The 22567-nt window shown below is 28.4% G+C and overlaps 1 protein-coding gene across 1 annotated transcript in view; it reads right to left on the reverse strand.

Annotated features, from left to right (window-relative positions):
• LOC142320185 (limbic system-associated membrane protein-like) overlaps positions 1 to 22567 on the reverse strand; it is a 507330-nt gene that overhangs the window by 59305 nt on the left and 425458 nt on the right. Inside the window, exon 5 of the mRNA XM_075357870.1 lies at positions 1911 to 2061. Coding sequence (XP_075213985.1) covers positions 1911 to 2061 — 151 coding nt within the window. The remainder of the gene's footprint in view (positions 1 to 1910; positions 2062 to 22567) is intronic.

Raw genomic sequence — 22567 nt, forward strand, 5'->3', positions numbered from 1 at the left:
TTGTCGGGAAGAAGTCCTTACCCCAGCCTTCGATTTTAGACTGCTTCGCTATTTCCAGGAACTGGACCTGTCTGTTCCAAGGATTATCGGAAAGGAAAAAGATGTCGCGCTCCTTGACTGCGCGCATCTCAAAAGATTAAATATTTGCCGTCTGTAACTGGGAACAATAACAAATAACCCATATAACCGTACTGCTAGGAACAAATTTAGCGAGGTAACTAAGAAATATAACGATTACCGCACCCATCTACACAGACGGCTTTGTCAACAAAATAATATATAAGCTTAGTTCCTCTGTGTTCTTTTGTGAGGCTTACGCAATTTTCTCTACCTTGAGAGTTATTGAGGGCTGGAGTGACGACAGCTTCCTGATAATAACTGACTCTACGAGTGTACTTGAGCTGCAGATGATCTCAACCCTTCAAATTATCTATGATACCCTCTCAAGAATAAAGACGGCATAAAGAATCAAGAATAGAAGAAGGATTTGTATGGGTCTCGGGTCTTTGCGGTATCCTCGGGAACGAACGCGCTGATGAAGCTGCCAAGATAGCGGCAAGAAATGGCCTCCGATTAGAATTAACAAACAGAGCGACTTCATAAAGACCGTCCGTGTCAAACTACGTACTTAATAGAATAAGTTCTGGCTGCTGAGTTTTTTATTTTTTTATTTTATAAAATAGCATGCAAAAACAAAGAAAATAAAAAAAAGGACAATGCGTTTTATGCCAATAATTTGTGCATTATTTTTAAAAATAATGTAACATCAAAATATGTTAAATAGGAAATGTGGGATTAAAAGGCACTTATTCAGTACAAAAATGAAAAAAATTAAATTCCAAATTGTCAACTTTAGAAATACAGTTTTTCAATTCTGAACGATTATTATTTTCATTGAAAACTTCCTTCTTATATGAAATTACTTGTTTCCTGCATTTAAAGTATACAGTAATATTTCTGTTATTATTTATTATGCAAATCTGTTGTAAGGTTCAAAGGGGTGGAGATGTGGGTATACAAAGTGAATTATTATTTTTATAGAAGTAACAAAAATTCAACTACATGAAAACTGAATTATAAAAAAGCATCTTTAGGTTTTGGTATAAAATTGATAGAATCACGGAGTTTTTTTTGCAGTTTAATGTTATTCGTAAAATGTTTTTCAAAAGTAAAAAAAAAATGTTAAGAACTATTTTTGTATAGATAGATATACTACCATGTATTTATCGTTTATATGTTTTCGTACATTAGATAATTGTGTAATTTGTGTTCTTTATATAATTTTTGTGTAGGTTACACAAAAATTATTATTATTATTATATTTTGGCTAGTTTTCTCGATGAATTTGTATCCTGCTCACACAGACTTCTTCATTTATATTACTTACATCGTACCCTAACTGTAGCAGAACTGGATACTTTCATGTTGACTATTATTATATAACAGTCTGTAAAACAGTAACACTGTACAATAATATTTGCTAGATGAAATATAATAAGAAGTCAATCTATTTATGAGTTACGTAGCTCAATTTCCATTATGTGTAACCAAATCATTTTCATAAAAGTAATGTATAAACAAAGTTTTTTTGTATAGATATTATTTGCAGACAAGATTGTTTTTTTTTTAATAAATTTCAAAGTCTTAATTAAATTAATTCGGTTCATTTTACTAAAAACACAGTGAAAGATTAAAGTAGTTGCAATATTATAGTCTAATACAAAACTATTTTATGAGTGTGTGTATAAATATTACACACACACAACAACCCATCCACACACCCACCCACACACACATCATATATGTATTAATTATATTTTAAGCAAAATTTTTTCATAATAATTCTGCTATATTTTAATATAATAAAAAGAAATTATATATATATACAAAAATTCATAAAATCTACTCACATAAAACGTGAAGCTGCATGTCAACTGTAATTGGCTCGCCGACGCCATTTGATGCAGTGCACTGGTAAACACCAGCTTGATGTCTATCGACCTTTTCTAAAGTAATTGAAAATCCTTCCAAAGCTTTTTCACCACTAGGAAGAGAATCATCCTAAAACATAACAATATAATGCAAATTTTTAATTATTTTATAATCATTAATATTATGAATTTTATCAATTAATAATGCTAGGATGATTGTTTAGGAAAATTATTTATTATTAATTAATTATAAAAAAAAATTTAATTCGAAAAATGTGATTGACAATCATAAAGATATAATATATTTATACGGCTTAAATCTGATGACAAAATTTAGGGCAGCCCAAAGGCAGACTTAACAATTTTATATTTGTTAACGTTGAAAAATGTTTAAATCTGCTTAGTAATTAATACAGAAGTGTACTATTTGAACACCTTAAACTGTTTAAAGCTTAAAATGAAATCTGTATTAATCTTTTGGATAAAAAAAAAATAAAGTTTTATCAAGTTTTGTATAAGCAAGAACTGAAAGAAACTAAATATAACTGACCTAAATCATATTCTCATTGGAAGTGCAGTTATTTTTTGTATTTAGGACAACTAGGTAAAATAGTAGAGTGCTAAACTAAGAATTTTGAGAAGACGAAGAAGAAGATATGGACTATTGAAAGATAATGAATGCACTTCTATTCTTTGCAGTCTTTATTAGATTGTTTTATAATATATGTCATTGATAACATGGGAATTTTGATGACACAAATGACGTAATATAAAAATGTTCGACCTCATAATAAAATGTGAGTTAAACTTTGTCGGGTACACAATGTTTTACAATAATTTATAGCACATATTTTTTATATTAAAAAAAAACATGATTCAGTAAAATCTGTAAAGAAACTAAAAAAAAAAAAGAAAAGAATAATTAAAATATTAAAACGTCATTAACAATTAAAAAGGTTTCTGTATAGTCTACATCCTTATTGAATACAGAGTCCAATATAATGATTTAAAATGGAAAAAATGGTTTCAGTACACTCCAAGCGTAAATTATTTAAAATAATAATAACTACTTATGTAACTTATTAAAGTATACATAAGAAGTTAGTATAACTGAGTAAAGTGATTTAATAAGTGAATTACAAAAATTTGTAAATGGAACCAAAGAATAGTTAAAGTACCCATAAATACAGTGCTAATGACAAGATTCACAGACCAGGGAAAAATGGTAAGGCAATAAATAAGGTGTTAAAATATTAAGAATACTATTAAAAAAATACTGAAAAGGGGCAAGGACAAATGAAATGATTTGATAAAGAAACAGATAAATTTTAACTGTCAATGAAAAGGCCGGGAAGTTCTTCAAGTTGCTTATATAAATTCATGCGATTAATAAATATCTCAAATAAAAACCGTCTTGAAACTTTGTTTCTATCATCAAGTATAAATATATTTGGATTGAGGTACGTACACCAAACAGTGAATTTCGTAATTTGTAACTATATGAACTCGTTTAAAAACATACAAACATACTTCAACGTGGATATTAGAACTAGGATTAAATTAACTAAGGAAAATTCAACAAGAAGACGAAATAAAAATGATAACAATATTACGAATACGGTAAAAGAAAATAAAAATGTTTGTATGGAGAATAGTTCATTAGGAGGGAAACATGGAAACTTAACAATGTTTGAAAATTTACAAAAGGATCAGTTAAATCTGATCATGTTATTGAGTTACTGATTTTCTGATAAAACCATTTAAATATCTATGCTTTATAATGGGTTTATATGCCACAACGGTTATCAAATATCAGTTAATAAATAACATTAACTTGGAGAATAGTATAAAATAATTAAATTGAAATTTAAAAACAGAAAAACATGAAAATCTGTATGTGAAAAGGCCTAAACGACAGAACGCTACTATTGATAATGATTAGTAAAAATATCAGATTCAGTGATTACTAAATAAATTTCCAATAGTTTATTATTGTTAAACTAGAAGCGTGAATAAAAATCGTACAGTTTAATTAAAACTTGAACAAAAACGACATCATGTCAGTGATTTATTTATTAATAATTTATTTTATAATCATTTTTAATGATTAATTCGTATTTGATAATAAGCAATTATTATCAGAGTAATAATAATAATATAAAGATTTAGTGTTAAAAAATATTTCAGAAATTTCGCCGTTCTGTATTCGTAAGAAATGAACTTGTGTGTGTAAATACGTTCATTCAATATACTCATAAGAGTAATTTATGGAAAGACATTAATTTGAAATTGCATACTAATTAATGTAACTATAATAAACCATACTTCCTTTCATAGAACTATTCTTTTTTTTTGTTATAATATAAAGTTAAAAAAATAAAACTTTTATTCAAGGGATAATTTTTAAGGGAAAATTATAGCGCATTATATTTTGAATGTATAGCCGCAACCACAGTCACGACTTCACGCCTTGAAAATGGTAATGAATCTCTTACTTTAATTACTGTTCAACCTTAAGGCTATCTTCAATTGATGAATGGTTGCTCGTTAGTTAAGAAACACTAAATTCAGAAACGTAAATGCGGTAAAGGAAGCTTTATATGAAGATGGAACACGTTAATTTATCTTTAAAATAATAATATTAATAATGCTAACATGTAATTAATTACATTAAGGTGTTCCGTGTTATAAAACTGAGGAAAATAAGCTTTATGAATAATCTAAACAAATTTTTGTAACAAATATTAACGTAGTCGTCAGTGGATTGATAGATAATTAATTTTAGGTAATTTAAAAATTTGTGTTATTTAAAATTTAATAATTAAATTTTTAGTATATGCTGATATACTCCCCTGTTATTAGCCTAAATATTACCAAACGCCTTAATACGTATTACCAGACGTTTGGGTCTAAGATCCAAACGTCTTTCTTTTGAGATGAATTGATTTCATTTCTTCTGTAACTTGTTAATAGTAAGCACGATTGGATTATATAAACAGTTTAGTGTGATTAAAAAATATGCTTTGTATCTTTGTACTTAATTTATTCAACTTTGCATTAATTGAAACGATTGTTACGTAGATTAATAATATAGCCCAAAACAAAATACGTAATAAAAAAACTTAACTTATAAAATAAAAAAAAAGAAGTTTTTAGACTGTTAAAAAGGCATTAAACATTCTATACAATAGATTTTTTTTTTATCAATGGTTTCTTTTTAAGAATGCAGTCTTTTTACAAAAAAAAAAAAAAAAAAAATGGTTTTTTCAACAGATAAATTGTTTGGTTAAACAAAAATTAAAACAAATTTTGTTTTATTTAATTTTCGTAATTATAAATTTAAATTTAAAAAAAAATTATTCTTAGAAATTCGGTAACTTATACTTTTACTTAGATTTACTTCGAGTATTGAAAATAAAATCGTCAACAAAATCCGTGCTGTCACCTTCCTTGAATCAATGAAGAGATTGAATTTATTCTTATCATCAGCCGTTTTTGTATATTTTTTCCCACGTCTGAATTTATATAAAACTTAGCGAGTTATTAATTTATATCTTATAGTGTTTTTTTTATTTACATATACATAGAAATAAAAAAAAACAAATATTAAAAATATTAAAATATTGAGAAACTTTTTGAATTACTTCTGGTAATATTTTTAAGAGTCCGACTTTATTTCGATGAAAAAGTTTTTTCTGTTTGTGTTAATTATTAAGGAGAACTTAGGATGTTCGATTTTATATAATACATATTTTAACCATTAGATTTATTATGCAGCTACCAACAGGAAACAGAGTCCTGGGTGAATTCAGAAGGCAGCTCACTTTCACCGGATCAAATCTAGCGTATATTAGATCTAAAAAATTATTCAAATAATCCAAAATATATAACATAAGGAAAGAGGTGAGTGATATGAAAGAGCTGTTTATCCAGTGAGAAAGGCAATGCAAAATAAACAACATTGCTTAGAGTCCTCAATATCATCTCCAGGCAGTGAATACAAATTCTGACCAGAATTTCTCAGGATATTGAACATTTTTATCGCGTTGCATGCCCCACGTTACTAAATAACAACCTTACGTTTCACAGCTTTAATATATTTCCACCACAACAAAAGAAACACCTAAAAAAAAAAAAAAATGTTTAGATACATGATCCCTGAAGTAAAATCACGCCCATCCAGAAAATTATGCGGTTTTTAGAAGCATCAAACAACTACAAATCGTTCAGCCATCCGAGGTACAAGAAGAAAAAAATTTAAATAATGTAATTTGAAATAATTTTCGAAGAAAAAACATTTTCGAAATTTATGAATATCTACTCTTTTTCCTTAATGGATACTCTCACTCCATTAATGGATAAGAACAAACAGTAGAAAGAATGTTAAGAAGCCGATCTCTGAGGTGGCGTCTCGGCCTTCATTCTGAGGCCCCGGGTTCGAATCCTGGTCAGGCATGGCATTTTTCAAAAGCTACAAAATCCCATTTCCATTTTTCACGCACAAGCTTGAAGCTTATGTGGTGATATCAAGCCAAAAAAAAATTCTGCTAGACTTTTATAAAATCCATTCTAAAATTTTGTAAGAATCCTTAAAAAAATGAAGGGTAGAAAGGAGGATGAAATCCTGGTAGATGTTTTAGCACCAATAATACGAATGTATGCATAATATTTACTAAATACAGTGATTGTTAATGGAACTATTATATTAGAAACAGTGTTTGGTTTAAGAGCATAAAGTTAGCTAAAAATTACTTCTCAGGATTACTATTCACACAATCACCATTATGGTAAAACCGTACAAGCAATTACATATATAACATTTAATAATCTCATACTAAATGCATATTTTAATGGTACAAAATCTTTGAATTTTTAAAAAAATTTCTTTGAGAACTGAACATGAAGTCTATATAACCTATATCTGATATGACTTACTGGACGTTGTATATGAAAATATTTTGAAAAAATAATATTAATGATTATGAAAAAAACAAAATTTATTGAATTTTGGATAAGTTTTGAAATCAGATAATAAAAGTAAATAAGATTGTTATTTAACTACTGCTGAATATTGTTGGTAGTTTTAGGAATTTATTCCGGGTAACAATAGTTTTTAATAGCAGTGTTATTTTATAAGTATTAAAATTCTATTATATAAGAGATAGTAAAAATGATATATCGACCAGTAAATGATAGCTTAAAAAATTGTGATCTGTAACAGAGTACGAGTATTGTTATTTCTGATTATTTTCGATCACGGGGTATATGGGTCGTGTCTTCACAAATTTCGGAGAAGGGAATTTCCAGACTGTATTTATTGTGGGTTATTGGATACCCTGCAACATATTTTTTATGACTGCCACAGGTGGGAGGAGCTGAAGGAATGATCCGGCCTGGGGTGGATCACGCCCGAGGGTACAGTTGCCTTCATGTTGCAAGGAGTGGGTTGATGGAGAACAGTTGCGGGGTTAGCCGCTGAGATCTTGAAAAAGAAGGAGGCTGACTGTCGCAAATGGGGGGGCCGACTGACTGTGCTGCTGGGGGGAATGCCGGGGTAAAGGACAGCCCTCTGCGGAGCTGCTATTCGACCATCTTGCATGGATGGGCGGAGACGATGAGGCACGGGGACTCCTGAACCCCTACGTAGAAAATGACCGAGTCCCGGCAGTGATATCCTCTTCGGAGGTATCCCTGTTAGAGGCATTGGCATCACAAATGATGGATTGTGGGCTTGTGGGGTGGGGCACAGGAATGAGATAGTCGGGCCTGGTCCCCTTGTCCTGCAGGTTAGAGGCAGGCAACTGAGTTAAGATCCAACCGGCGGGCTGACCTGCCGTGAGACCTACTTGAGTTTTATGGACACTCCTCCGGGCTGAGTTGTACTTGATTGTAGGTCCGGACCGGCGGAGTAGGGAAAAAAAAACATACAGGTTCGAAGAACTAAAACACTTATAACATGAAGTAGAACACAGCGTCTCATAGAATTCTGTTCTTTTTTATGGATTTAATTCTAGCATGATATTGTGTAACGTTAATTTTTAAAACATAATTAAGATGTTTTTACAAAAACATTGGTTAAAATTTTTCATTTTTTTTTGTTATTAAAAAGCGTGCATTAAGAGCAAGGTAATTATTCCGGTGGAAATTGGTAGCGAATGAAAAGATTCCATGCTTGACCGATGTTAGAACTCGGGACCTTCGCACGAAGTGCCGAAAATCTACCTACTCAGCCATGGAGGTCCGCCCATTAAAATTTAATTTCCCTAATGGTGAAATATTATTTTCGCTGCAGGTTAATAATCCACATTAAATAAAATTTATAAATTATGAAGTTGACTAAGTTAGTAAGATTATATGATAGGCACGTTGTTTATTTATTTATTTGTTTTTCTAAGTTTTGAAGCTAAATTTATCAGATTCTACTGATTGTACAATTTTTATAAAATGCTAATGTTTATCGTTAAAGTTAAGCTACTACGTGTTTCTCTGCATACCACAGAATTAAATTAATGATGTGAAGAAACTGTTAGTAAAAGTTAAACAAAAAAAAAAATCAGTATACAAAAGGTGTTTCAAATTTTGTTTTATTTCTTGACCTCCCGAAATTTTTTACTAAAATTCATCCCAAACAAGTAAATTAAAAAAAAAAACTATGTCAGGAAAATGGAGGAAGAAGCTCCCATTTGAAATGTAAAAAAGATTCTTATCTGTATTGAACACAAATTTATTTGTTTTATTTTTTTTTCGCTTGAAGTTTGTTGCTAATGAACAATAAAATAATTTATGTCAATAGGACCGGTGTTATTGGTTGGGTTTCAATTAACCACACATCTCAGGAGTGGCCGAAGTGAGACTGTACAAGACTACACTTCATTTACAATCATACATATTATCCTCTGAAGTATTGTCTGAAAGGTAATTACTGGAGGCTAAACAGGAAAAAGAAAGAAAAGAAAGGTTATGTCAATAGGAAGCCGCAAATCCTTTATCCAGTGAAAATAAAAAGAAAACATTCTTGAAAATTGATTAAATTTTGTGTCTCTTGATTTTTTTTTTATAGAAACCTGTAAATTAAAAAAAAAAATAATAATACAAATCGTTTAAGCAGGCTATTCGATCTTTATTATAAAAAATCTTCAATTTGGCACAAAAACGTCACAAGAGTCCATGAAAGTGATTTCTTTTAAAAATTTAAAAGAAACATCAAAGTTGGTCTATTTGTTGGCCTCTTGTTTAATTATGTTAAAAATAATTTGTCTCTGAATTACTAACAAACAATATAAACTATAATTTTTGTATTGTTTATTTAATTTTTTTGATAGGATAAAAAGGTATTAAATTTTTCATATAACCAGTAATATTTTTTTGTTCGCTTTACGAAATTATAACGGTTTACACAGGTCTTTCGGAAGTGAAGTAAGCAATTAAAAAAACAATGAACGAAGCTATCCACCATAATATATGTAAATTATTTTTCAGATACAATACTAAATTTATCTGTTTCTATAATGATTTGAATGAATCTACCTATATATTCTATTCTATTTTCGTTCCGTACACGTATTGTGCGCTATGGATTTTTCACTTTTTAAAAAGATATATATAACGAATATAAATAGTCACAGTACAGGTACTGAATCACCGATAATGAATGAAAAAGTAGACCAGTGGGCGTATGAATAACGTTCATGCATCAAATACGACATTTATGAATGACGTATTTTTTAAAAATCTAAGTGAATAGTCATTTATTTTTGCAATAGAATTTAACTTAATAGAAAAGTTATAAGAATTAAAATTTTATACTAAATATCGTATTATTAAATACTTCATAATGAGTATAGTTTAAATAAGATAAATTAAAGAGTAATTAAATAAAAAATTACCCAGGAATTTTAATTTAAAAAAATTCTTTTGTCATATGTTAAGGATTTTTATAATTTTTGCGTAACCCATCAGCTAATTGTACCAATTCTAACGATCGTAAAATCATTTACTGCTGGCAAAATATTTAATAACAAAGTTGAATTTTGTGCTTGATTTAACGAATCAAAAAAAATCCATCTGTTACTTTCAAAAATGGTTTAAATATATTATTAAATCTTTAAACTACAGTCATCATGAAATTGATATTACATTAATTAAAAAAAAAAATGAGTTAAACCTATGAGTAGGAAAACAAAACAGTACAATTTGCAAATCTTTATTTAAAATATTACAAATTTCATTAATAACGAATATACAATAAAGTAAATGGGACTATTAAAAAATACAAACTACGAATATGGAAGTTAAAAAGTTATAAAATATATTCATACTCGTATGTTTAAGCACTAAATTTGTCTAAACATACAATAATTGAGGCAAATCAAAGAACAGAGAGACACTTAAAATGTAATGTTATAAATGAATGTTGAAAATTGTGAGTTTAAAAATTAATATGTTGAAGGGTAAATTGGAGAAGGGAGTGTTTTATGTCTAAATCTTTTAAAAGGAAAAATTTTCGTGGCTATATATTAAAGTATCCTGAGTTATTCACTTGTTTCTAGAAGGAAATGTAAAGAGTGAAAATCGGATTACCAGATCGTCAGAAAATGATAAATAATAAATGTTAAAAGAATTAATAAAGAAAATTTGAATTACTAAGCAATTATTCTTTCTCTTGTTTCATTTTAATCGTCGTATACAGTTACAGTAATAGTACTGTTAAAAAATTCTTTTTAAACCGCATTTAAATAATTACAATTTTAATATTAATTTATTTATATATATATATGTTGACAATAAACAAAAAAAAAAAAAGAAAAAAATGACATAAATTATAAATGAATATTAATGTAGTTATTAATAATTTAACTGAAATAGAAGCGATTTTAAAATAAACAAAATTTTTGTTTATTCTGCTAGTTATTGATCACGAGTATTCAGTTGGTGATATTATCTTTGACTGTGTTAACTGCTAGTTTTGAATAACATAAACTTAAACTTTTGAAGATCACCTTAGGTAGTGTACCATAAATTCATTTACCATTTGATTACTGTATAACTTACTGATGAACGTTTCTAAATTTACTCCTAATTTTCTCAGCAAACATAAAAAAAATAAACTTAAAGAAGATTTTTTGCAATAAAAGGTATGATTTTCAACCGCAATAAAATACCAGGAAAGAATATTATGTAAAAATATCAGTAACAGATTTAAACATTTAGTGTAAGACAGTGCAACGACTAATAAATTGAAGCCTTGAGAATCTGCCGAAAATGGAAATGGAAGTTAAAAAATAAAAATTTTAAATTAATTTCAGTATTTACTATGCACAGTTCCAGTCAATTCAAAGGTGTGCTTTCTCTCAGAGTTATTTTGCTCATTATACAGAGTGTTTCTGTGATGATTAGAATTTAACTTGTTCTTTGAATGGCCAAATTATCCGGTTTAAATGAACTGTTATTCAACACACACACACCTACTACCCCCACACACACACAGAAAGAGAGAGAGAGATTTTGAGAAAGAGTGTGTGTGAGTGAGAGAGAGATAAAAGCTAATTATAAAAATAAGAAACCAACTAATCCCTTCAGCGCTGGCTATATTTTAGCTACATAATGAAAATGAATTAATGGTCAACATAATGTCTAAAAACCAATTAACACTACAAAGTTTAACTTGCGCTCAATTTAAAGCTAATTCTGTTAGTTTTTTGAACAGAATTAACCTCCTCTTTTGCTGTTAAAAGAACTTAAAATAACAGTGTTATACACATATTTTATCTAATTTATTTTTACATTTTTTTACAGCTTTATATATTCCACCTTACTATTTTATATATATATATATATGTATGTATGTATATATAAAAAGAAGATTTATTTGATACTAGGGAAGATGAAATTCTTGACTTCTTGACCCGCCCGATTCCTATGCGTCTTCCAATTAAGCCTTTTTCTATAACGGAGGACCTGATTTGTATTCTGTCATCAATATGGACCTTTCAACTTCGGACTATATCCATGTTGCTTCGTTTACTAACGACACAGTGATCCGGGCTGTCATTGATGACCCCACTCAAGCTTCAGCTAAATTGCAATCTAAGTTGGATCTAATTGACGCTTGGCTGGCTAAATGGAAAATGAAGGTCAGTCTAACGAAATCGAGACATGTGACGTTTGTAATGAGTAGTGGTGAATACCCTCGGATCCACATTAACGGCGTTTACATTTCGCATGCTAACAGTCTAGGTCTGCATTTGGATCGTCGTCTGGCATGGAAGATTCATGTAAGGGAAAACGAAACAACTGAACAAGTTTAGAGCTGTAAGCTCACGTTTAAAGAACTGGTTGCTAGGCAGGATATTGCAATTATAATAACAAGAAATTTTTGTTCACAGTGATTCGGAGCCGATTTGGACTTATGACATTCAAATTTGGGGTTCAAGAAGGAACGGCAACATTGAAATTATTCAGCTATTATTCCAGAGCAAATTAGTGAGGAGAATAACAAAGGCGCAGTGATTTGTGAGGAACAACGAGATTCGTCACTATTTGTGGTTTCCGTACGTTTGCGAAGAAATCCAGCGATTCGCTTCGAAATACAAATATATGTTAAACAACTATGTGAACTATGTGAACCGTCTAGATAATATCGAGGGTGTTAGGCGGCCGAAACGAGACTCCATGTGTTGGACGTGGAAGGCTCTGTGTGATACTTGGGGTAGAACGTCATCCCTTGAGTGTTGTGCTTCGTTTCAATATTTCTTTGGGACCTAGTTGATTATGTTGGTATTAATGGTTCACCTTTCATTTCCTTCGTTTCTTGTGTTATTTGTCGTGCTGGTTTTGATACTTTTATATTTACTTCTACTTTTTTGTTGTGTTATTTCTAGTGCTATTCTTTGGATTTTATCAATGTAAGTGTTCTTCTTAGATGCACTGTACGAGAATATGACTTTTGTATGTACTTCCTGAGGAATTTCGATGAAACTTCACTTCATGCGATTGTTGTAATCTTGTTTATTTGTGGTTTCTGTACAGGTGGAACCGACTGTAAATAAAATATTGAGGCAAAAAAGAATTTTCAACCAATTGAAGATAATTTTTTGTAATTATTGGCTAATATTTAGTTATTACAAATTAATGATTTTTACTGTGATGTTCATAATTAAAGTATTTTCGCCTGAAAATTCTAGAAAATTAGCTGCAAAACTATAGCTGGCAATAGTGGTAATACAATTTAGGTAATTATAAACGAATTCTTGATCAAGCCTTTTTTTACAACCAGTGCAACTATAACCATAGTGGAGTATTTATTATAGTTTCTCTAGAAAGCTTATGTTTTTTAGACCTTTTCGTTTCTTGCAGGTGGCTTTTTATCATATGGACAGTATGATAAAATTTTCGGAGGTTCCGAGTTCGAATCCCGGTCAGACATGGCATTTTCACACACGCTACAAATCATTAATCTTATCCTCTGAAGTAATACCTAACGGTGGTCACTGAGGTTAAACAAAAAAAAAGTATGACAAAATTGGAGTAGATTTTATTATTATATTTTTAAAGATTATTCTTAAAAATTTTAAAAACATATTTCCTTATTGCCTAAGATTTCTCCTGTAAGCAAAATCTGTTTTATATATATATATATATATATATATTTACCTTTTGTCCACATTACTTTCTTTTATTTAACAATAAGAAAAAATCTGATGTGGACAGCACATGACTTCCTTGTACGGTTAATAAATTACATATACACATTTTTTTTAAATGAAAAGTACATAAAATTTTATTTCATTAATAAATTCTGATATTCTTTTTGTTATTATTATAATTGATTTATTATTTCTCTTAAAAATTAGTTTACAATCAGAAGTTAATAAATATTAATTAATCAATATATTTAAAAAAATGTAATTAAAGAATAAAGTTAAAAAAAAAGGAGATGAAGTCCGATTCAAACTGATGTGCCTTCCCCTTATAAGATCTAAATATTTCATTAATTAAAATTTTATTTGGCTATAACTCTGGAACCAATAAAAATAAGTACCACTTATGATATGTCGTTGAAAAGCTCTCAGTGAGGGCTTATGACTGCATTTAAGAAAAAGTCCAAAATCAAAAATGTTTTGGGGTTTGGGCTTTTTTGGACACTTTTGGTTCAGACGATTGCAATAAAAAAGGGAGGTGCACAACAAGTTATTACAACAGTCCAAAATCCAAAATTTCAACATCCTACAGCTAATCGTTTTTAAGTTATGCGAGATACATACGTACGTACAGACGTCACACTGAAACTAGTCAAAATGGATTCAAGGATAGTCAAAATGGATATTTCAGTTGAAATTTGAAAACCGGAATTTTTCGCAATCACAATACTTTCTTTACTTCGTTCAGGGAAGTAAAAACAATAAAGAATGGTAAAAATAAAGTAGAGATACTCTCTTTCCTTCTGTTTTAAATGAAAATGGAATAGCTCCGCCACACTTTGAGCTAAATCTTCGTCATTGGCTCGATGTCAGTTGACTGGGCAATGGATTGGTCGGCGTGGCTTAGTGCAATGGCTACCAAAATCACCTGACTTCATACCTATGGACTTTTATTTGTGGGGGCATTTGAAGTAACTTGTCTACGCAGAGAAGATTCGTGATGTTCACCATCTGCAACAAAGAATTACGCTGTGCTGCACGGAAATCGCACCGTAAGTGCTTCTGCGAGTGTCTGCTGACTGGATTAAGCGACTGGAGTTATGCATTCAACAAAACGGCCAACATATTGAACTCATCATGTAGCCCTCCAGTGTCAATTTTGGATGCCAGTAACTCCTAACAATAACTCCTACACCGTAACAGTTATGTGAAATCTGATTACAGAATTGAATTTCTGATAACATTTCAATCTGTTCAGAAGGGGGGAATACCTCCTTCCCATTTAAATAAATGAATGTCGATTCAAAATGGCGGGTTTTAAAATGGAGGCCATTGTAATATTATTTCCCAAATAAATTTAATTTTACCTAATTATTATTTCCCATACCTAATTTACGTTGGTGTATCCAAATGTTTTATTTTCTTTACAACTTCTGAAATAACAGTCTGTACTGCAACTTTTGGACCACTTTGTATATATATATATTTTCGAAATTTTAAATATAACATCAAAGTAAGAGCGGTAAATTTATTAGTAATGTTTTTAATATATTCTAATAATTGTTTTTAATTTATCCCACACTTCAAAATGTTCAAAGTAGAATTAAAAAATTATTAGTTTTTTTTTAAATGTTTTAAAGGTTTTTTTTTTTAAAGATGTTATTACTTTTTTTTTTAATTTATGTTATTTAATTAATATGTGTTCTGAAGTATTATATTTACCAAAATGGCTTTTCCAAATGGATTTGATATTTTATTAACACGTTCGCGACGGCCGCCAAAAACAAAGGTTTTTTATTTGCTGTAGTTGTTTACATGTATACTTATAAAAATCCGGAAATTTTCTTTTTATTTATTTAGTTTATATTTGATGACATATATATGAAACAAGCATAATTTCAAAGAAATAAACTCTAATAATATGTTTTTTGTTTTAATTTTTTTTCGTGTATCCGACAGGGTACATCCTTTTTATGATATTATAACTTCTAGGCATGGTGCACCCGCACGGGTACATGAGTTCTCTTATTTCTCTGAACCTGCCATTAGGCGCACCACTAGTTGTATTTACTGTATTTCATTTTGTAATTTTAAAAAAAAGTTTTAATTTAGATTTTTTATTACGCAAAATTTGAAATATTTATCTGAATGAAATATTTATTTGTAAACTTTTATTATACACTCGTAGTTCTTTACATGACACTTCTAATATGCCGTAGTATGATTTTAAACACCTACAGTATAGCTAGACTAAAAAAAAATGCTATAAGAACCTGTGGAAATATGTACCCCGTTGGGGGCACGACGCACTTTACTAATAGGCAGAGTGTGCCCCTACGGGTACACGACATCATTTGAAAAAGAATTTGTGTACTTATACGGGCGCACGACATCGCGTACGTATTAAGAAGTTTATTTTACATTATATTTTCATACTACTTAAAGTATTGAAATAATGAGATCTGAATTTTTTGTATTATAAACAAAGCGTAATTGTTACAGAAAGATTACACAAGCAAACAACCTTGTTGCCTCTCAAAATAATAATTCTGTATTAATATGAAAAACAGATGGGATATTATACTGAAAGTAATAATGTTAACAAAAAAAAAAACATAATCATTAAGAAATTTAATATGAAGTTAAATTCTATTTATTTTAAATGTTGCTTGATAAATTAATTCGAATAGGTGGAAGAAATAAGGGAATTTTCTTAATACAGTTACGTAACAGAAATTTTGATAAAACAGCAACTGAAAATGTTTATCTTAAATTTCCTCTAATTAGCTGGAAAAGCATAAAGCCAATCGTTAGGAAAATTGAACCTTAGTGTAAAATTACTCAAGGATAACGACTTAAAGAGAAATATAAAACATCATGAATACTAATAACATAGAAACTCAACTCTTGTTTGTACAAATACGGAAATAATACTCGTTTATTATCAAATGCGCATAGGAAGAGTGCCCATAGGGACAGTATTCAATTGAGATTCGTTAACTCTAATTACACCAATTCTTGATCATACGATCAAGACTATACTTCATTTACACACATGCATATCATCCTCATTCATCCTCTGAAGTAATACCTGACGGTAATTCCCGGAGGAATAAAACAGGAAAAAAATTCTATTCAGAAATATATTTTCATTTTCTTTAAATTTTACTTTGCTCGTTACAAATAGGGTGAAATACTATACACTCAAGGAAATTGCTGAAAACGGTCACAAACCTTTGGTTCCCCAGTTTTTATGGATTTCTTGAAATTTTGAAATGCCCAGAGTCCAAAAATGTAAAAGTGGGAAGTTTACGTTTAATTCGAGTGAAGAATTAAGCCGTCTTAGCCAACCATATTGCCAAGCCTTCCTGATTTTATGAATAATTAATAACAGAATAAAAGAAGAATTTATTTTCCGATACAATGTATTACCCTTATTCTTTCTTGTATACATTAGATAATTTTCACATTTATTTTTCTTGTGTTTACAATAGACTTAGCCCTATATAGTGATTAAGTTGATTCATGAATCAAACGTTTTACTAAATAAGAGTATAAACTGTAACTATATATCTTGTGATCTAACAGAATACAAGGGAGCAATATGACTAACTGTATATACGAGCGTCTCTAAATTCTATCAGTGAAAATGAGATGTCCATTACAGATGGGTTAGTTAAAAATACCTCCACAACTACGCATATTTTTGTCTGTTTCTAGCTGTACTTTAATCATAAGTCATTAGATTAGAAATTAGGTATATTTCCCCTGTTGTGTTTCAAATTATACCATTTCTGTATCATTAATTTATTTTATTAATGTATATAAAACAAAAAAAAAAATTCTAGGATTACACTTGATAGGCGTACAAGCACTATATTCTCCTGTAGTAGTCAATTCCTATAAAATAGATAACAGAGTGCTGTGATTATTTATACAAATAAGTAACAAGTATATTTCTGGAATAAAACTAGACATAAACTATGTATCAGTTACTGGTGCTACAAATCGCAACGTCACAACACATCGGAGGTGACTAGAAGTAATTTATTTACGTTGTACAGTACTCTTAATGGACCATTAAAATTTTACAGTGAAATAGAATTTAATTCTATTAGTAGCAAGAATCATATTTAAATACTATACAACGTGACAGACATTTTACTGTTGTATGTAATTTGCTTGTTACTTTTGATCCGTTAGTTTGAAGAATAGTTTTACAATATTATTTATATATAGGAAAAAACACACAGAGGTGTAAATTGTAATAAAAAAAGAGTTAAGTTCAATAATAAGAATTACTGTTGCGTTTTAAAATATTAATTTTTATTTAGGGTTTTTTTTTTACTATTATTATTCTTGTATAAACATTTAGAATCATGTAAAGACATTAACACTGAAGAACAAATAGATAGAACATTTCAGGGATTAAACTTTGAAATCCACTGCTATTGTTCTTTATGCAGTTTCAACACACGCTGATATGATTGTCAGCTTAAATTGTATTTCGTACCAGACTACAACAACAATGGGGTATGCGTTTATGTGGCTTATTTGATTTGTAATACCAGAACAGTTTCATCGAATTTCATGAAATATATTTCAAACAATTTTTTTCAATCGCATGAATGATCGTTTGTAAATTACCGTTTAGAGAGTCCAAAATTTTGAACAGGGCCGCTAATTAATTACGAAACTATTTACTAAAATACTATGAACTAAAATATCTTATCTAAAATAACTATTTAAAATTTTTCACCTTTGGTAAATGAAAATAAAGTAAAATAATTTGATTTTATAACAAAGTTCTAATTCTCAAATAAAAAAAAAAAAAATTCGTAAAATTTTGCGATTAATTCAAAATTACAAGTCTGACAAGTCTACAAGAAATGTAGATAACGTAATTATTTTCTAGCAGGGATATAATGACCTTGTGCATAATGATATAAAAATGATAACTAATATCTTACAATGTATTTAAAATAAGTAAATTAATTTTTTTTTTTTACTTTTAAAATAACTAAACCTAATATTTTAAAACTAATATAACGATACCCAGTTTAAAAAAAAATCAGGAACTGTAATTAAAAAATATAATTGCTATATTTAAAAAAATATATATATATTGATACTATAATATTTAGTTTTTTTTTATTTTTCGCAAAAAAACGTTTAAATAAAAAATTATAATAGAAAAAAGATAATTATAAAAAAAATTTATAACTTATTTAAAAATTAAAAAATATGTTTACATAAAACTTAATAAAAATAAACGATAAACATTTGGCAATATTGAGTTAATTATAAATTTTTCCCAAAATATTTTTCTTGTTTTCCTTAATTTTTAATTTAATACTTAAAAATTTGAAGAGCTAGGAAGAGGAGGTCTCCTAAAATCTGATCGAATATAACGACGTTAGGGTTAGACTAAAACATTATTTTATCTTTACGTAAAGTAGTTTTCGAGTTATAAGACTTTCTTTTAAATTCAGAAACCAGAATTGTTTGAAAATATAAATTGCTGTAAAAGAAGATTTAGATAGTTTCTGAGAACATAAACTGTTATAGGTTTCCGTAAAATATTATGAACGAAAAACTATGAATTCAAAAACTTATTAAACTATGAAAAAACTTATGAATTAATTATTACTAAATACGTTTGAATATTTATTTAACAAAATTTATTTCCTATAAATATTGAATTTTAAATTTAATATATTTAGAGTTTTCATGTGTAACGAATCTATAACTAGATGTAAGAATACTTAATTTTATTTTGTCAACATGATCATTTCCTCTGTTGACTCTCAAGGTGCAAGGAATTGTGAAATATTTTTCTTTCTTTAATCTTCATAAATATTTTATTTACACTTTCAGTTGAGTATTTATCATAATTTAATATTAATCAACTAGAATGTAACTTTCTTTAGTTAATTTTTGTGTAATTGTAGTTAAATGAAAAGAATGAACTATTTTTATCTTAATCGAAATAAATACAGAAAGAACGCGCAAGAATAGTTACAAAAATTATAAAAGAAAACGGATTTATAAACTGGCTAATAGATTAAGAAAATCCAATTTCAATGGTATATGAAGAAGAGTTTCAATGGTATATGATATACTGAAAGTTGACCTTTATCTGTAATTTCAGAGCGCTGGTCGGTTTATTCCTTAGTTTTCGTTCTTCATTTTGTAAAGAAGCTGCTAGAAAGACCTTCTGTAGTGCTTTCCCTGTTTATTTAATTTTTTTTATTTATATGCTGCTTTCTAAATTATGTTCTTTGTATCTGCTAACGATTTTATGCTTTTTATCTAATTGAATTTGTGTCCGCTAATTCATTTTTATGCTCGTATTAAACGTGCAAAAAGCGCTTACTATCCAATATTTTCCATTTTGGGTTTTTTCGAGATCAGCAATTTTTCGGTTAACAGCAATTTTAGAATAAATATTTCGTTTAGTAATGGAGTTTAAAAGCTAAAAAAACTTCCTTGCGTTCTGATAAGATGTATGAATATTAAAATCGTGTATCGGAATTAAAACTAATATTATTAATTTTTGAATAAAATTAATCCTGTAAATTAAATATTTGGCAGTATTTCTTTACAATGTAAATTTTGAAAGAAAATGAATAGCCGTTGTCCTATCTTACAACGAGTATAATACAAATTACAGAGTCAATGTTGTTAATAGCACTTTACTCAATAACAGTTAATGTACCTGTAATTATTTTTTTTTACCAAAATGCAATTTTGCCACTGTAGAAATAATGATTATCTTTAACCATTATGTTTACTTATTTATTCATTTAATCAAAACGAATATAAAGATGTTTAATTAAAGAAAAAAGAGTTCACGATTGAAATAATTATTAATTGGAAATATAGGATAACTTGGAAAACCATTGATCAATAAATCCCTAAATTGAATGATGACAGTGAGAAAAAAAAATATTTAAAAAAAAAATTATTAGAACACATATTTAGATTCTTTTTATATGTTTTGTCATTTAAAAAATTATACATATTTTATACATAGATAATTGTTAAGAGTTAAGTTAAAAGTAATAAAAAGAAAATAAATAATTTTCTTCAGTAAAATGCCATTTTTTAATTTTTTGCTGTAATTAGGTTAGGTGTAGTTCAAATTCATCAACTCGACAAAGATACAAGTGAATGGTATAATTATATTTTTTGTAAAATGTTCTTTACTATTCTTTTTTGAATTTATAGAATATTAGAAAGTAAATTTTTTAAAGGTATCAATAAAAACTTATAATAATTAACTAAAACTAGAAATAATTATTTATTTTAAATACTTTTAATAATTTTGTGGCGTTAGTAATTTATAAGGGTTGATCTAAGGCTGGAAAAAATTGCTAACCGTAGGGCTAACCTTTCTATAAAGCTCTACTTTTTATAAAAGGAATAAAGTTAATGGAATCAAACAGCTAATTTATTGAATAAAAAATGTCTAATACAGACCTGATAAATATTTCAAAAGAAGGTAAAGATAGGCACCTTTATTAAACATTTTAATAAAATACTAAAACTACACCTGAAATGTAATTTCTTTAAATGAGTTATCCTTTATTCATTGCCTTATAAAAACGTAAGGATTTTGTACAAACAATAATATAATCTACCAAATTGCAACTCAAACGAGAATATAATTATTAATAAGGCATAAATGTTTAAATGTTTTTCCGTAGAGCCCTGCTTCGCCAAAATATATACAAATTAAAATTTTAGATTAAAAAATAATAATTAAAAAAATAAAACATAGTTATATTTCCCATCTCAATTACTGATTTATAAAATTCTTAATACCGTACTATTAATTAGTCACTAAATGATACAAATAATAATTATTTAAAATGATAAATAATATTTATGTTATATTGCTTTAAATTAATGATTTTATTTATTAATATTTAACATGTTTCACATATTAGGTACGGTCAATAACATTGAATTCGGGTAGGCTAGCACGGCATGAGTAAGATTGTGATGATGTCATATATGTAATTTTGGTTAACAACCCCAGGAGGGCACAAGTTTCGTCTTCCTGCTGATATTGCAAGTGGGTGGAAAGGATAACTTGTACATACGTAACTGTAACGGTGAGAATTGTTTACGTGGAGCAGTAACATGCTGTTGTTGGTAGTGTCGGTTATATAGTGTGTTTGTATACTTGAACATGTTACGCGCGTAACAACTGAAAAGAGATAAGAACAGCGATGTTCTCGGCATACTGTAGAAATGAAATATATCACGACAAATCCTAGCTCACTAATCTTGAAACTCGCAAAACACCCGGCATAATTTGTTTCACTCGGACGGCCGTGACAAAACTGTTATGCCTACGCTTAACTCTTTTCCTTCATAACAACACAAATATTATATTTTTCTTCTCGTACGCTTAGGTAAAAAAAGAGTAACCGTAAAAGGTTTTATTATTTTTTTAAGCGTTGTTTTCATAAAAATTACAAAGCAAATAATTGAACATTTATCATAAAAGCAAAATACTTAAAGTAATGTATTTACTTTTTAGTTAAAAAAGTTATAAAAATTTTTCTAAAAACGTGAAAATATATCCAATTTGCTTTTGAGATGTTTTTCAGTCTCAAGATATAAATGTGGATTTGTTTGTGAAATCGTTAAAAATTGTTTTCAAAAACTTCACCGCAAATTGTTACGATCAATAAAATCGTAGGCGTGTATATTTTTGTTTTAAAAATTTACACAATTTATCTTAAATAATTTTCGATATTTCAAACTTAAATATTTTAGATTTTTCAAAGTTTTCTCTGTTTTTTTGTAATATTCGTACTAATTTATTTTTTTCTTTTTGGAGTTTATCATCAATTTCTATCGTTAGACAATGATAATTCATTTGTTTCGGAAGTCTAGCCACGTTATTGAATTTCACAACGTTTTTTTAAAGTGTTTTAGAAAATCATACACAAGAACTACATTTTTTCCACGTAAACATTTGCA

Source organism: Lycorma delicatula, chromosome 2 (genome assembly GCF_047948215.1).
Source record: "Lycorma delicatula isolate Av1 chromosome 2, ASM4794821v1, whole genome shotgun sequence".
NCBI classification, from domain to species: domain Eukaryota; kingdom Metazoa; phylum Arthropoda; class Insecta; order Hemiptera; family Fulgoridae; genus Lycorma; species Lycorma delicatula.